The sequence below is a fragment of the Camarhynchus parvulus genome, chromosome 26 (assembly GCF_901933205.1).
Source record: "Camarhynchus parvulus chromosome 26, STF_HiC, whole genome shotgun sequence".
Classification (NCBI taxonomy): domain Eukaryota; kingdom Metazoa; phylum Chordata; class Aves; order Passeriformes; family Thraupidae; genus Camarhynchus; species Camarhynchus parvulus.
In genome coordinates this window covers 645,033-661,748 of record NC_044596.1, presented here as the reverse complement: position 1 = coordinate 661,748, position 16,716 = coordinate 645,033, and the positions used below count along the sequence as shown (strand labels likewise).

The window sequence follows — 16,716 nt, the reverse complement described above, 5'->3', positions numbered from 1 at the left end:
GGGCTTGGCCATCTCCACGGAATCCTCCTGCACTGCAGTGTAGGAAGAAGTGACAGTCCTTGCAGCACAGCCCCTGGGGTGCCAGGGGGTCCGGGCAGGGACTGCAGGGCTCACACCTTCATTCCCCTGGCACAGGGCCCTGCTGGAGGGTCTGGGACTCTGTCCCAGGGGGTTCAGAGCTGTGCCTGTGACATTCCCCAGCAGTAGAGCTGAGGTTGTGGGAGCCCAGGAAGGGCAGGGACTCACTAGGAAGAAACAAAACAAAGGCCCAGACATTGCTGGAGCTGCAGGGGGAACAACCAGCACATGCCAGCACGTGTCTGTCCCCCACTGTCCCCGAGCAGGAGCCACTGAGAGGCTCTGGGGGCAGGGGTGGCCCAGCCCAGCCCAAAGTGGATACAGAGATGTGTCAGAGAGACAGAGGTAAAAATCTGAAAATACCCTGAAAATGTCCAAAAACTCTGTCAGGGTCCCTGCCTGGGCTAGAAATTTTGAATTATTTGGAATAGTCTTTTTTTGTAATGTAGAATATTTTGCCTTAGGCTGGGAACCAGCCTGGACTTTGTGATACTCAAACTGATGTCACTGCTGAGCCGTGGCTGCCACTGGCACAGAACAGCCCAAATCCCCCTCCTGGTGAGAAGAGCCCACAGGATCAGCACTGGGAAGGTTTCATGTGTCACTGGCAAAGCCATTGAAAGCTTCAAGTCTGCAGTGGGTGGCTCCATTTCAATAATGTCCTTCCACTATCCCAAAGTAGGTAATTCCTCCTCATTTCACAAAGCCTTTTCCATGCGCCAGAGGCACGAGGCAGGAGCCTGTGCTGTTCCTAAAGGGCCCCTTGGCTTTTGGGGAAGCCTCCCCAGCTTTGGCACCTTCTGCAAACATTTCAGGCCTCCCCAAAGTATTCAAGCAGAGAAAAACAAACTGGCCATGATATTTCTAGTAGTGGAAGGTGTTTCTTGCATTTTGGGATAATTGTCCTGCTTTGCATCCAGCCCCAGAGCTGCCTCCAATGGATTTGCCCTCTGTAGCCAAGTGGGAAGGGCGAGTCCCTCCCCAGGATGGAGGGGCTGGCACAGGCACCCTCCTGAGCTGCACCAGGCCCAGGGGGTCTCCAGAGCTTGGGGTTCCCAGAATGGGGGCTGAGACAGGAGCAGGACATGGAGCAGCACATCCCAAAGGGATGAGGAGCCTCTGCCCTGCCAGGCAGTGGGAAATGGGGATGCCCTGGTGGGGCTGATGCAGTGGAGTGAAGATCAGTGGGGCAGATGAGCTGGGAGAGGTCTCAGTCCCTGGGGAATATTTGGGGTCTGGCCTGGGGCTGTGCTGGTTCCCACGCTGGGCTGTGATGATTATCCACATTCTGCCCCCTTTCCATCTTGGGGCATCCCTCAGGTTTGGTGGGATCTGTTCACAGATGCAGCAGGGGGAGGAAATTCCCCCCATGGCTGCAGTAGGCATCAGCTCTTAGAGAAGCACCCCAGGAGCTTCCACTGCACTGTCACCAATCCACAGAGCAGGTGGGACTGGCTGCGTTCCTGCTGGATGGTCTGCAGGAGGAACACCACGGGGACCATTCCTCAGGACAAGTCCCATGGCCCTTCACCACTTCACTGCCACCTGACCCTGCAGCCTTGCAATCACCCAGCTTAGGGGGTGACCTCGCTGTCCCCTGGTCCCTGAGCTGTCCCACAGAAGGAAAACCTTCTCCCACACCATGGTGAGTCTGTGGGGCATCATCCGTCCCAGTCCTGTGACAAGCCTGGTGCAGCTGGAGGGGTCTCCTGTCACCCCCCAGTGCTGGACTTTGAGTGTGGCAGTGAGGATCAGTCCCAAAGGACACCAGAGGCTCAGCTGTCATTTCTACGTCTGTCCTGGATGCTCTGGGAGCTGTTGGCTTTGTGAATTCCATCGGGGTTGATGGAACGAGGATGGTGGCTGGGAGAGGGTGAGGACAGGATGGGTGGGAAGGTTCCAGAGGAGGGGAAGAGATCCCTCCAGCATTGCTTCAAGTCCATTTCTTCAGGGAGATTGGCTTCATGTGGGGCAGCTGAACTGCTCACAGGAGTCAGGTACCTTTGCATTTGGAGTCCCAAGACCTTGAGGAGCCATTGGGCAGCTCTGGCAGCCCCTGCCATGGGTGTGGGGGATCCACCAACACCCTCCAGGGACTTGGAAAGTCCAGAGGGGGAAAATGCCCCATCCCTCTAAACACATGCCAGGGGCTCCACCTGTAAGAGACTAAACACAGGTGACCTGTAGATCCCAGGGACATTCAGGGACAAGCAGCTGTCCCTGGGGACCTCCTCCTGCCTGGGTCTGACCTCCCTGTACAGCTCTCTGGGAAATTTCTGCAGGCATCCATCCCCTTGGTGGCAGCCCATGGGGAACCCTTCCCTTCAACCAGGGGCTCCCAGTATCAGGAGGATATTTGATTTGTAGCAGCAGCACATGGAGAAATCACAGAATCATGGAATAGTCTGAGATGGAAGGGACCCACAAGGATGATTGAGTCCAGCTCTAAAGTGAATGGGGATCAAACCCATGACCTGGGTGTTATCAGCACCCAGCTCTGACCAACTGAGCCAATCCCAGATATATTTTTATTATTTTGCTCTGAATTTGCCCTCAGCACTGCTTTACCCTGTAGATTTCCAGCCTGATCCTTCCCACCCCCAGCAGCTCAGAGTGGTGTCCACGGCCCAGGTGGCACCTGATAAAACAACCCCTCACCTGGAGGCAGCTCCCTGTGGTGTGTGAGCCAGGGATGGGGACTCAGAACGTCCCCTCTGTGTCAGCTGGGGAGGAGGGATGGGACGTCTCGGTCCCCTGCCAGTCCCTCTGTGCAGCCCCCATGGCAGAGCGGGGCTTTGAAATGGAAAAACCCCAAATCTAGGGCTCCCATTGCCCCATCCCGCTCCTGCCCTTTCCTCCTCCTGTCCCCGGGTCCCAGAAGAGGATGAAACCCGAGACTGGAGCAGATGGCATCCGGAGCAGCCCCCGCCCCATCCCCGGAGCTGCGGGAATGCAGCGCCGTTGTCACGGGCTAATTTTGGCTCCTCTGTGCTCCGAAAACAATTCCAAGGCATCCGGGAGGAAAGATGCTGGAGGCCTGGCCCCGAGGGGGCTTTTCCTTATAAAGGTCTGACGGGGCTGGTTAAAGTCTCCTCCTCCTCCTGCTCGGAGGGGAGAGCAGATCCTCTGTGCTGGCGTTGGAGCCAGAGAAGGGTCCTTGCAGGGGTCCCGGGGTGGGCTGGATGCAGGGGGCTTTCTCCCCTGCCCACTGGGACTTGCTGGGTGCAATTCACACGAGGATGGCACTGCCGCTGCCAGTGCTGCTGTCACCCACCTGCCAGCAGCTCCTGCTGTGCCCAGGCAGGGGGAAGGAGCTGGGAGGGCTCTGCAGGATGGGGCTGTCTGTGCTCCCCACCATGGGAGCTGCCCCACTCCTGCAGCTGTGTGTCCCTCCTGGCCATAAAAGCCCCAGGATTAACATGCCAGGCATTGTCCCTGCTGGGCCCCACGCTGGGAATTGTTTGCTCCTAAATTTGTCCCTAAAAATATCCTGGGGAACAGGTGCTGCCTGCCCTGCAGCCCTTGTCATGCAAAGGGACTCTGGGCAAGGGGCTTTGTGGGGAGCAGTGAGGACAGACAGCAGCTTTTCCACTGCTTTTCATGGGGAAGACCTCAGGGCCTGTGAGGGCTGGGAGCTGCCTGAGCATGCCAAGCTGCAGTGCTGTGCTGGGGGAGTGGGGCTGCTCCTTCTCCTTAGAGAGGGGACTGCACCCTCTTGGTCCCCACCCCACCTGGCCTGAGGTGTGACCCCACAGTTGGTGGTTTTCACCATCACCCCTCAGCAATGCAGCCTGGCCTGTTGTGGTTCCCTGTCCTGCTCTGGTGCCTCTGGTGGCTCCCAGGAGTCCCCTTGGCCAGCACTGTCCTGTGTGTGCCCCACTATGCAGGGCTGAGCACAGCAGCAGCTCCCAGGCTGTTCACACCCCCTCCTCTGCCTTCTGCAGCATCTCTGGAGCTCTGTCACACCAGACAAGGCAGAGGTGCCAGGAGGATCCAGCCCATCCCCACAGCATCCCTGGCACTGGGCAGCCTGAGCCTGTGTGTGTGACCCCCAGAAACCCCCATGTGAGCAGGGGCTGCCCTGGGGGCATCCCAGTGCCCAAAGGGGTCCCAAGAGAGCTGGGGAGGGACTGGGCAAGGGATGGAGGGACAGGACAAGGGGAATGGCTTCCCACTGCCAGAGGCTGGGATAGAGGGGACAGTGGGGAGAAATTCTTCCCTGTGAGGGTGGTGAGGCCGTGGCACAGGGTGCCCACGATGCACAGGACTGCCCCATGCCTGGAAGTGTCCAAGGCCGGGCTGGATGGGGCTTGGAGCAACCTGGCAGAGTGGAAGGTGTTCCTGCCATGGCAGGGCTGGGGCTGGATGATTTTTAAGGTCTCTTCCCACCCAAACCAGTCCGGGATGATTCCCATGCAAACAGCCCTGGAATCAAAGGAGGGTTGTGGGTGCCCTGGGACACAAGTGCAGTGACACAGGGGTGACCTGTGTGTGCCCCTGTGTTCCAGGCAGGGCCCCAGGTGTGAGCAGCAGTCCCAGCACTCCCGGGGCTTGCAGCAGATGCCTGCAGAGGAGGGGATTTGTGCTATTTTTACCGACCACTTGCAGGCAGGGCTGGGATTCAATATCCCCCCTCAGCCCCAGCCCCGGCAGAGCGCGGCTGTCCCGAGCCAGGCGTCACCTCCCTCCTGCACAGCCAGGTAAGGCACTGCCACTGCCACTGTCCCCTGTCCCCCCGGGGTGTGCTGGGGCTGAGATGGGCACGAGACCCCCAGCACTGGCATGGGACACACAGGAGCCCCCAGCACGAGGATCTGCCTGAATTTCTGCCCCTCTCTGAGGTGGCTCAGACATTTCCTCTGCTCTTGGAGAGAGGATTGGTGAGGCTGCAATGGGGACAAAGACTTTGAGCTGGTATTTGCCTGTTTTTTCCCAAACCATGGCAAACAGGACTGTTTGAGGAGCTCTTGCTGGGTATTCCAGCCTGGCTCACTGGTGGGAGGTTCGGGATGGGAACAGAGGGAACAGAGCTCCCTCCTGGTAGCTGGGAGAGTGCTTGTGGTTTATCTCCAGCCTCCTGGGATGGGGGAGGATGTCAGAATTGACTGTGGTTGGGTTTATGGGATTATTTCTTTTAAGGATTTCCATTATCCAGTGGTTCAATAAGCTTTACAAGCTTTTCACAGCTGGGACAGTGCAAATATTACAGAATTAGCTTGCCCAGATCCTCTCATCCCCATCAGGGACCAAAGTCTCTCATGGATGCTCCAGACCCAGCTGGAGCCCAAAAGTCCTGGCACTGGGGATTGCTGGGGATGTCTCACTGGCACAGCTGAGTCCCTGCAGTTGTTGGGAAGCCAATTTAGGACCATTTGGCCCTAAAACGTGACTGACCTTGGTAGAGGTCGTGAGCTTGAGGTGCAGTGTGGATCCCACCCCAAGGAATGCCGGGCTCTGCTCCAGCAGGGGACAATGGAAACGCTGAGGCTGCTCCCAGCCCTCTCAGCTCCAGGGAAAGAAAGGCTTCTCTGCCACCCCCAGAATAAACTTGGGGGCAGCAGCTGGAACCCAGCCTGCTCAAGGCACCAGTGCTGCCTGCTGTCCTCTGGGATGTTTGTCACAGCACCAAAAACCTCCACAAATGCAGGAAATGGAATGTTGGATGTGGTTTGAGGACAAAGAAATTCCTGTTCTTGGGATTTTTCCTTGTAAATCTGGGATCTGGATTGGGAGGCTCTGGGGAAGATGATTCCTGCTGGGATTTTATTACATTCCCCCCCTTCCCCCGAACTTCATTTATTCAGGATATATCTGGCTGAGCTGTGGGGACATGGGGAGGGAACAGGGACAAGGGAACAGAGCCAGGATATGCCCTGAGATTTGCTTGGCACAGGCTCCACACAAACCTGTGAGCAGCTGTTTGAGACCAGCTTTTCATTTCCCCCAGCATGAATCCTTGGGGTATAAAAAACAGTTTCCAAATATCAGGGGATGCAAAAGGATCAAGGCAAAAAATCCTAGCTTGTCCATTTCACTCCCAAGGAAAAGGACTAAACCCACGCCTGGAAAATGCCATTTGAGGAAAAAAAAAACCAAAACCAAACCAAACCAAAAAAAAAAACAAAAAGCCAACCAACCAACCAACCAAACAAACAAAAAAAAAACCCAAAAAAACCAAAAAACCCAAGGATTGGTATTTCCCCCACATTTTTCTGCTGCTTGGACTCACAGGGTGCCCCAGCTGCTCAGCACAGGAGGGGTCAGAGCAGGGCCAGGGGGGCAACATGGGCTGGAGCAGCTGCCAGGGCTTGGATCACCAGGCAAATGTAAAATAGGAAACCCTGAGTGTTTCACCTGGACTGTGACTGCTGAAGGAACCTGCTCAGCTGTGGGGTCTGACTTAGAGAATCCCTGAATGGTTTGGGTTGGGAGGGACCTTAAAGCCCATCCAGTCCCACCCCTGCCATGGCAGGGACACCTTCCACTATCCCAGGCTGCTCCAAGCCCTGTCCAGCCTGGCCTTGGACACTGCCAGAGGTGGGGCAGCCCCAGCTGCTCTGGGCAGCAGGTGCCAGGGTCTCACAGCCAAGAATTCCTTCCCAATATCCCATCTATCCCTGCCCTCTGGCAGTGGGGAGCCATTCCCCTTGTCCTGTCCCTCCATCCCTTGTCTCAGAGTTCCTCTCCTGCTCTCCTGGAGCCCCTCTGGGCTCTGGAAGGGGCTCTCAGGTCTCCCTGGATCCTTCATTTCTCAGACTGGGCACCCCCAGCCCTCAGCCCGGTTCAGAGCAGAGTTGTTGCCCTTTGCTGTGGCGTTTCCCCGGGTGGGTTTTGGCTCTCCCATCCCTGCCATTGCCCACGGGAGCTGCAGGACAGGACTCCTGAGCCGACCCAGCGGGGGAACCCCCGAGGCACCTCCATTTCTCCTGATGTTTCCAGCCTCCGTCCCTTGCCCCGAGCTGGGGCGGGCGGGGGAGCAGCTCGGAGCTTGGGAAAAGCCCCGAGGAGCCGCAGGCCGAGCCCGGCAGGGCCGGCTGGGCACGCCGCAGCTTGCCGGGATGCGGGCGGGCTCTCCCGGAGCCCGGGGCTCAGCCCGTGTCCCCGGGCACGGAGGCCGATGGAGCTGCGGGGCCGCTTCCCAAAGCCGACAGCGCGGGGCAGCAGCGCCTCGGCATCGCTCCCTGCTGCCTGTGCCTGGGTGCACTGCGATGTGCTCCTTGGGTTCAGCCGCTTTCCCTCTCTCGGCAGGAGCAGCCCTCGCCGCGATGCCGGAGCCGTGAGTAGCTGCGCTCCCCGGGATCCCCAAAGCCTCGCCCGGCTGCGCTTGTCCCTTCGGGGAGGATCCGCTGGGAGACCCTGCCCTGCCCCAGACTCTGTGCCATCCCCCTTGCAAAAACCGGCTTTAAATGCAAATTGTTTGCCCTTTCAATGTCCCAGTTCAAACCTCGGGGCTTTCCCAGATCCCCAAATGCAGATTGGAGGGGAGGGAGCACCTCTGGATTTGCCGTGAGGCTCTCTGTAGCACATTGCACAAATCCAACACGCTCCCTGGTGAGCAGAGAAGGGAGGAAGTCCCTGCAAAGCTTTCCTGGAGCGACGACCTGGGGATGTCCCAACCCTGTGAACCTGAGCAGCATCCAAGCATCCCGACCCAGCTGAAGTGGGACTGGGGCAATGAGGGTGTCTGAACCACAGGGCCTGAGCTGGGTTGGCACGATGGGCACAGTGCCAGCTCACCTGTCACACCTGAGTGACATTTTGGCTTTCTTAGTTGTGGCCCTGAGCTCCCACTGCATTTCCAGAGGGCACCTTCACCTCAGGCCTGGCTCACGTGCTGGTGGCAGCTGTGAGATACAGAAATAAGGAGCCAACTGCAACCACATGAGATGCATTCCTTGACTGTCCCCTCTTTTTTACTCTCATTCCTTGATGCCCTGTTCTCTTCTCTTGTTTTTTCTGCTGCTCCCTGGCTGCTCCCCCGCCTGCAGGGAGGTAAGTGCCTTTCCCTCTGCGAGAGCCCTTGGTGCTGCTCTGTGTTTGCTGCGCGTTTGTTTTCAAAGGGTGTTTTCCTTCCCTCCCCTTTCCCCCAGAGAAAATCCAAGATCACAGCCTCACGCAAACTCTTGTTGAAGGTGAGTCCCGAGGGCTGGAAACTCCCTGGGGTTTGTCTCGCTGGGGGAAAGGAGCCAGGTTACAGCACGTGGTCGGTGGGACAGGGGTGAGGAAAGCTCAGGGATGGGCTGTGGGGAGCAGCTCCCACCCACCTTTCTCTTCTCACTCGTGGGATTTGTGGTCCAAACAAACCTCCCCTGCACTGAGGTGGGGAGAGACCCCCGCACCTTCAGCTCTGAAGCCTCAGCCCGTTTGTGCTCCTGCACAGGCCTGGGAGCTCCCCGGGCTCTGGCTTGGGATAAACATCGCCCGCCCCAGCAGAGCCACTGTCAGCAGCCAGCGGGAGCACGGCCCCACAGCCCCCCCACGCCGACACCATGGCCTCACACCCCACAGCCCACACCCCATGGCCCCACAGCCCCATGGCCCCACGCCCCACAGCCCCACGGCCATGGCCCCACAGCCCCACACCCCATGGCCCCACAGCCCCACCCATGCCTCACAGCCACCATGGCCACAGCCCCACGGCACCATGGCCTCACAGCCCCACAGCTCCACAGCCCCATGGCCCCACAGCCCCACTGGCCCACAGCCCCACAGCTCAGCCCCATGGCCCCACAGCCCCACACCCCATGGCCCCACAGCCCCACAGCCCCATGGCCCCACAGCCCCACAGCGCCATGGCCCCACAGCCCCATGGCCCCACAGCCCCATGGCCCCACAGCCCCATGGGCCCCACAGCCCCATGGCCCCACAGCCCCACGGCACCATGGCCTCACAGCCCCACAACCCCACAGTCCCATGGCCCCAGAGCCCCATGGCCCCACAGCCCCACGGCACCATGGCCCCAGAGCCCCATGGCCCCACAGCCCCACTGGCCCCACAGCCCCAGGCCCCACGCCCCACCCCACCCCCCCCTCTCCCCACGGCCCCATACCCCACACCCATGGCCCACATACAGCCCCCCATGGCCCCACAGCCCCACGGCCCCACCCACCCAGCTGTGAGGAGGCGTTGATGTGTTTGGGGACAGCGGGGAGGGGGTGGCACATGAGTCAGTCCCATCCTACAGACGTGGTGTGAGTGGCTCAGGGGAAACGGGCCTGTTCACACTTGTGCCATTTCCTGGTGCTCACAGAGTTTGATGCTGGCCAAGGCCAAGGAGGAGTGGGATCAGGAGATTGTGGACAAGCAGGCAGAGAAGGAGAGGTACCTGTCTGAGAGGGTCACCCCACTGCACACCAGCGGGCTCTCCTTGAGCCAGCTCCAGGTACTGCTCAGCCCGAGGGTGCACTGAGCTCCCTGGGAGCGTGAGGGGCCTCACTCACCTCTCTCCTGTTTTCTTGGCCCCAGGACTTGTGCAGGGAGCTGCACGAGAAGGTGGAAATTGTGGATGAGGAGAGATACGACATTGAAGCGAAATGCAACCATAACACCCGGGAGGTAGGAGGAGAACGGGCTGGTTCCTTCTGGAAACTCCTTCCCAGTGGCACCTCTGGCCTGAATGGGGATGTGGCATGGACCAGGCTGGGCTGCGATGTGGGACAGGCACCAGGGGTTTCTCAGGGCTGGTGTTTGCTCTGCAAGGCACCACTCAGAGCAAGGTTCATCCCTGCCCAAGGGAATCCCAACTGTCCTCGGGGTCCACAGAGAGGTTCCCCACTCTCCTGGTCACCCCTGTGGGTCTGAGAGCTTCTCGTGGCACAGCTGCCACCTGAGCAGGCTGGGCCCAGCCCATGGCCAGCTCTGAGCCTGGCTGGGCAGAGCCCTGGCGGGGGTGGTCCCACAGGAGAGGAGCAGATCCCTCTGGGGCTCGGTGCTGCCAGAGCTCCTGCTTCCCACAGGGGCTCTTTGTGCAAGGCAGCCAAGCAGTGACCTCCCACCCCTGCTCCTCCCCTGCCCCTGCAGATTAAAGATCTGAAAATCAAAGTCCTTGATCTCCGGGGGAAGTTCAAGCGGCCTCCCCTGCGCCGGGTCCGCGTCTCGGCCGACGCCATGCTCAGGGCTCTGCTGGGCTCCAAGCACAAGGTGTCCATGGACCTCAGGGCCAACCTCAAGTCTGTCAAGAAGGAGGACACGGAGAAGGTGGGTGACTCCTCTGGAGGCTGGAGATGGACACACTTCCCAGGGCTGCTCTTGCCCTTCTCCAGGGCAGCCTGTGTTCACCCCCGTCAGCCTTGGAAAGAGCCTTGTGAGGCCCTTCCCACTGTGAGATCTTGTGGGACCACGTAGGACCAGTCTGACTGGGCCAGGTGGATGGTAACTGGTGAGATTTAGGGCAGTGTCCGTGGTGCTCTTCCCTCCCAGAGTGTGTGGGGGTCTTTCACCTGGCCCCCCCAGCACCACGGCTGAGCTGCACATGCAGAGTTTGATCTTTGGTCTTGTAGGGAACCACGAGAGCTCCTGCTGGGCACAATCACACCCAGAAATCTCCCAGGGAACTCCCAGACTCAGATTAGATAAGACAGAGCAGCCCAGCAGTTGGCCTGAGATAAATGGCCCAGTTCCCACCTGCCTGGCAGAGGTGTGAGAAGGGAAAGTCTCATTGCCAGCGATGCCCAAACCTGCCTGGGGTGTGCAGGTGCCCCAGCAGCAGGAGCTGTGCCTCATCCCCAGGCACAGCTGGGGATCCCCTCTCCCCAGAGGGCTTTCACCAGCTCATTCCAGCCCAGCAGAGTGAATGAGAATTGGATGAGCAGAATTGGATGAGAATCTCAATTTTCAGCTGTTTTTCATTTGTACCCCATTGTGGTATAGCACTTTTCCAGCCCTTTGGACAGAAAACTCTACTTACAGCCCTGGGCACCAGGTGGAGAACAGATCTGGGTTTGTTCTAGGTGTGGTGAGATGGTGTTGGGGCACAGCTTGTAACCTACAAATGCTGGGGGGGCAGAGCAGACACCAGGGCTCCCAGAGCTGCTGTCACCTGCCCAGAGCTGCTGTCACCTCCCCTTCTGCTCTGGAAGTGTCTGCCAGGCCCCCACTGTCACAACAACAACCCCAGTCCCCACCAAAGGCTCAGAGAAGGTGAGGGCAATGCAGGAAGTGTTTTTACTTCAGTAAAAACATTTGCCCCACTGTGCTGCTGTAAACCCAAAGTCCCACGTGGTTTCTTCGTCCTAAAGAAATCTTTCTGGGATTATTGAGCCTTCTGGTGCACGAATGCAGCTTGGCCGGGCTTTGGGGAGGGGAGTACCCACATGGATCCAGAGCTCCCTGTGGAGATCAGGGCGCTGTTTGCCACCTCCCCAGGCAGCTCCCTGTGCAGGACACATGGCAGAGGGACAGGGGCTTTGCCAGGGGCAGCTGTGTCCCAGCTGAGGCTCTGTGCAGGGGAGGGTCGGGGCAGGGCTGCCAGAGCCTCATGCCCAGCCCTGCCCCTCGGCAGGAGCGCCCTGTGGAAGTGGGAGACTGGCGCAAGAACGTGGAGGCCATGTCGGGCATGGAGGGCAGGAAGAAGATGTTCGACGCTGCCAAGTCCCCCACGGGGCAGTGAGAGGTAGGGCTGGCTCCTGATCCCCCTGAGCTCCCTCAGCCTCCTGGGCTGTGCTTGGAGAGACACAGAAATGTCCCCACTCCCTACGGAAAAAGGCCACCCGTCCCCATGTCCACCCCACACTTGGCTGGGGTCTGTCCCACACCTCCCTGCCGTGGGGTGCCTGCCAGCCCCCCTCCTCTCCTCCTGGGTGCTGCCCTTTGGGTGTGCTGCCTGTGCCACCCTCATCCCATAGGCACTGCTGGCACCAGCCACAGCCAAAACTGCCCCTCAACCCCTCTGCCCCTCTGCCCTTCTGCCCCTCTGCCCTTCTGCTGTTTCTTTCCCACAGGAGCACTGGGAGGAAGACCGTCCCCATCCCTGCTGCCAGCCTGCCCTCACTGCTCCCCTGTCCCTTTGTGCCCTTCCCTGAATTCCCCCTGAGCTGGAACACAAGGACAACGGTGTGGAAAGGAGACCTGAGCTTCTTCCTTCCAGCAGTGCCCTCAGCCCCGCTCCTGCACAGCGTCCCCCTGCAGCAGCCACAGGCCGTGCTGTCCCCAAGGGCCACTGCCACCCACCCCTCCCAGCCCTGCAGAGCTGCCCCAGAGGCAGCAGCTGCCCCTGTGCCCCCCTGTGCCCCGTGGCACCCCGAGATGTGCATTAAAGGACTGTCCTCGGCCATGTGCACTCCTCACTGGGGAACTCTGCCCAGGGCCAGGCCAGGTCACCCTGCAGTGTCCCCATGCTGGCACTCAGACTGCACTCCCTGGGCTCACACAGGCTTTGGGCTCATCCCTTCCAGCCCTGGGTTGCTCCTCAGATCCCACAGCTCTGCTGAGCCCACCGGCCCCGGTCAGGGCCAGCCCTGCTGGGCCCCAGGGCTGCAGAGCTCCCCAAGCACCAGCCTGGGGGAATAGAGCTGCCTGCTCTCCATCCCCACTCCTCTGCTTCTGGAAAAGCCTTCAGAGCTTCAGACACCAGCTCCCCACCAGCTGCCCACCACAAGCACTGCAGCTGTGGCAGTTGGGGCATTTCAAGGTTTAATTCCAGAGATGAATCCATATTTCAGGCCAAACATCCCGTGCTTCCCCCCAGCCCAACCATTTCTGTGTCACAGCCCCTCAGACTGCAGCTGGTCAGTGAAAGCAGCTGGGAATGTGCCAGCTCATTGTGGAGCAGGGCTGGAGGGGTGAATTTGTGAGAATTCAAACTGCTGGGTCTCGTGGCTGGGGGCACTGCAGGAGATGCTCAGCCCACATGCAGAGCTGCTCTTGGTAGTTACAGCAGTGCCTTGTCTATGTTCCCAGGGTATCCAGAGGAATTGCAGCATCCCCACATTCAAGCCCACACCAGGGTGTGCTGCAGCACCCCCCATCCCTTTGGAGTGAGCCTGTAAAGTGCAGAAAATGCAATAAACAAAGGGCAGGTCCCAGACAGGGCTGGAAGGGAACAGCATCAAACAGTGTGTGGGCTCCAGAGAGATCAGCCTTCCCAGGAAAACACTGCATTCCCAAAGCAGGGGATGGGAGAGCATGGTCCCATGCAGATGGTCCTGCAAGACTTCCACAGCAGCTCATGGCTGGCAGAGGGAGTGAGGGAGAGGCTTCAGGGGTTTGTCTCCAGGACAGCTGAATTCTTCTGGCATCCCATCCCTTCCTTCGGCCAATTCAGGGATCCTGAGCCGCTCTGCTCACTGTCCCTGGCCACAGAGGGTGAGGGGGGACAATACTCTAGCTTGGCCACCAGCACTCAAGGCTGCCACAGCACCCTGCAGCTCCTTCATGGAGGATTCAAAACTCATATGCAAACTCTTCCCCAAATCAGGATTGGAGCAGAGGAGGCTGCCACTGGATAATCTGCTCCTTTGGCTCAGGCTTTGGGATGCTCAGTCCTTGTCCTTCCACCTGACCCTTTCACCCCCGTAGCATCCTCTGCAGGACTGGAGCAGTTGCATGGCACACAGAGCCTTTTCTGCCCATTTTTTATCTTTTCAAGCTTAATTTGGCCAAGCAGCTGCAGCCTAGCAGGGTGCCAGGACTCCTCTGTCCCCATCCCAGGCACCCCAGCACAGGTTCCAGGCAGGCCCAGCCCTGGGAAGTGTCTCTGTCATGACCAGCACGGGTGGCTGAGCTCCCAGGGGTGCGTGGTGAGACCAAGGGTCTGCCATGGTGCCCACTCTGGAGGCAGAAGGTTTTGGATTGCAGCTCTCCCCTCCAAGCTCAGGGCCCAGGCAGGAGCAGTGCTGAGGTCTGAGATCCTGGGATGTCTCCAGGAATCCCCAGAGGGAACTCACACAGGTCCTGGCAGAGGAAGAAAGATGTGCAGGGAGAGTTAATAACTGTGACCTGACCAACTGGTAGAGCTGGAAAATGCAAGAGAAGTTTCGTGGAAACAAAGCCTTCTTCAGGGCTGGAACAGAAGCAGAAAACGGCACAGCAGGGGCTGAGTACAGTTCTCTGAGCTTAGTACAATTATGCTAATTTAGTAATTAAAAAACAGGGGTGGGGTTTGTGGGGTTGGGGAGGGATGGAAGGGAGATGAAACGCCACAGGGGTGCTGGGTGCTGTGCAGCAGGCCCTGGTCAGTGCTGGGCACTCAGGCTATCCCTGTCCCTGTGTCTGTCCCTGTCCCTGTGCCCAGCCTGCCCTCGGATCCTGCTCACCCAAAACTGCTGCAGAGCCAAACCTAGGGGCTCCCCAGGGAGAATCTGCAGCCCTAAAGGCAGCCAGGTGTGCTCAGCAAGGTCCCAGGGCCCACATGCCCTTGTCATGGGCTACAGATGGCTTCATGAGGCCACCTTGTGTTTTAGATTGAGTGGGGAGAGAAAAACCCACCCCAAAATTTTTCCCTCTATAAGATTCCCTACTTTTTCAAGGTATAATGCTCCCCAGTCACTGGGTCCCATGTTCATCCCTCTCTGGTGAAAAACCACACTGACTGCCATGAGAAAACAAAGTTCTACAGATTGCAGTTCTATTAGGAACACAGAAAAAGTGCAGGGGAAAAGAATCTCTTTTAGGGGGACTGAATCTCCAGGGGAAGATGGGACAGTCAGCTCTGAGCTCTCCTGGTTGGATCAGGGACTGATCCAAGTCTTCCTCTCGGCCTCTGCCCTGGAGCTGCCCTGTGGCCCTGGGCCAGCTGGGCCCAGGGCTGCCATGGCAAAGGGAAGGCTGAGCCTTCCACCCAGGGGTGCTGCTGCCTTTCCTCAGCCCACAGCTCTGCAGTGCCATGGCTTTTCCCTCCCAGGTGACAACAACCACAGTTTCTGTTCACTGAATTAGAAAGGAACCCTCCAGTACATTTTTACTGAAAATTCAGCCCAAATGGGGGAGTTCACAAGGCTGCTCTCAGGGAGAGAGACTGATGCTGGAGGAGTCACTGGTGTCTCTATCCAGAGGAACTGGAAGTCAGCCCTGTCTCCTTGAGCTGAGCAGAGCCCAGTCCCCACTGTGCTGCACTTTTCTCCACTGCAGCCTAGACTGAAAGAAATCAAAGCAAGGCACTTAAAATTACACAAATTTTGAATTAAATTAGACAGAAGGAAAAAAATAATCAAGACAGTATGGACTTCCAAAAACATCCCTCCTTGTTGGTTGTAACGTGGTCCCTTCCAAGTCACCCAGGGGCTGTGTGATCTCCTTGCTGACCAGTCACGCTCAGAGACACCTGAACTGTGCCCAAATATTTCCCTGAATATTTGCAGCTCAGCTGGAGGCTGGTGCTGCAAAGAGAGGATGGGAGAAAGGTCAGTGGTGATGGGAAGGGAGTGAAGTTTATTCCATGGCCTCTGCAGGTGGCTGCAGCATCTTGCCCTGCACAGGGCTGGCACAGGCTGCAGTCCCTGAGCTGAGAGCTCCTGAGGGCTCTGGGAGCAGGGTCAGACCCCACGGCAGGGCCATGGCACAACCCCCTGGTCCTGTGTGTCCCCTGTGGTAAAAAGCAGGAAGGAATCTTCCCCTCCTGGAGTCCCCCAGGTGCTGCAGCCCCAGGGAGGAGCAGGGTCCAGGGTGAGCAGGGCACATCCCTCTTGTCCAGCTGCCCTTGCTGGGCCTGAGCCCTGTCCCTCACTGCTCAGGGACTCCTCAGGAATCACAACCAACTCAGGGGTGCCCAGGAACAGGACAAGCAAGGGGCAATGGCCACAAACCCAAACAAGAAATTCAACCTCAGCATGAGGAAGAACTTCACTCCTTGGAGGGCACAGAGCCCTGGAGCAGCTGCCCAAGGAGGGCCTGGAGTGTCCCTCTCTGGAGCCATCCCAAACCCACCTGGATATCTCCCTGTGTCCCTGCTCCAGGTGACCCTGCCTGATCCCCAGAGGTCCCTTGCACCCCAGGCACCCTGGGATTCTGTCACTGCCCGTGCTGGGAGGGTGCAGGGAGCTGCTGCCTGTGAGCCAGGCCTGCTCTGTGCAGCACCTGAGAGGTTTGCACTGGTGTCACTTTTGGGGGATGCCCCTCGTTTGCCATCCTTACATCTGGAGTGTCACAGGGATGGCATCTGATGAGGAGGCCAATCTGCAGGAATGGAAAGGGAACCTGAAGGACAGTGAGGCACCATGCTGCAATTTCTGAAGCAAGATTTGTCTTAATTTTTTTAATAAAAAGCTAAATTCTAAAGGAAAATAAGCCCTCTGGTAGCTGGTGCCAGGCAGTTCAGACAGTAGATAATTCCTTTCCTAGGAATATTTCCTGTCCTAGAAAAGGCCATGGTTCAGTTTCTGAGCAAGCACCAATTCCAGACCCTTCACAGAGCTCTCTCTGTACCATCACACACATCTCTCCAAAAGCTGAATACATTTCAGGGGGAGGGAGAGCCCTGGACCATTCCAGGGCCTGCAGAGCACCATCTCAGCGATGGAGGGAGACCTCCAGCTCCTCCAGAGCTTTTAAATGCTGGCGGGAGCTCTGGAAGCTGTGGTGGGATGGAGCCAAGCAGGAGTGAAAACCCCTTGTCCTGGCCATGGAGCCCCATGTCCCAGCTCAGGAGGGAAGCCTGGGAAGGAAATGCTGCTCCACCATGGCAGAGCAGCAGGGATGAGCCTC

At 58.4% G+C, this 16,716-nt stretch overlaps 1 protein-coding gene across 1 annotated transcript; it reads left to right on the top strand.

Annotated features, from left to right (window-relative positions):
• The first annotated feature begins 4,675 nt into the window (after positions 1–4,675).
• TNNI1 (troponin I1, slow skeletal type) lies at positions 4,676–12,347 on the top strand. Its single transcript, XM_030965676.1, has 9 exons — positions 4,676–4,778; positions 7,327–7,354; positions 8,067–8,070; positions 8,169–8,210; positions 9,329–9,460; positions 9,544–9,633; positions 10,099–10,275; positions 11,579–11,689; positions 12,018–12,347. The coding sequence occupies exons 2-8, from the start codon at positions 7,344–7,346 to the stop codon at positions 11,684–11,686; spliced, it is 564 nt and encodes a 187-aa protein (XP_030821536.1). The 5' UTR covers positions 4,676–4,778; positions 7,327–7,343; the 3' UTR covers positions 11,687–11,689; positions 12,018–12,347.
• Positions 12,348–16,716: the final 4,369 nt, after the last annotated feature.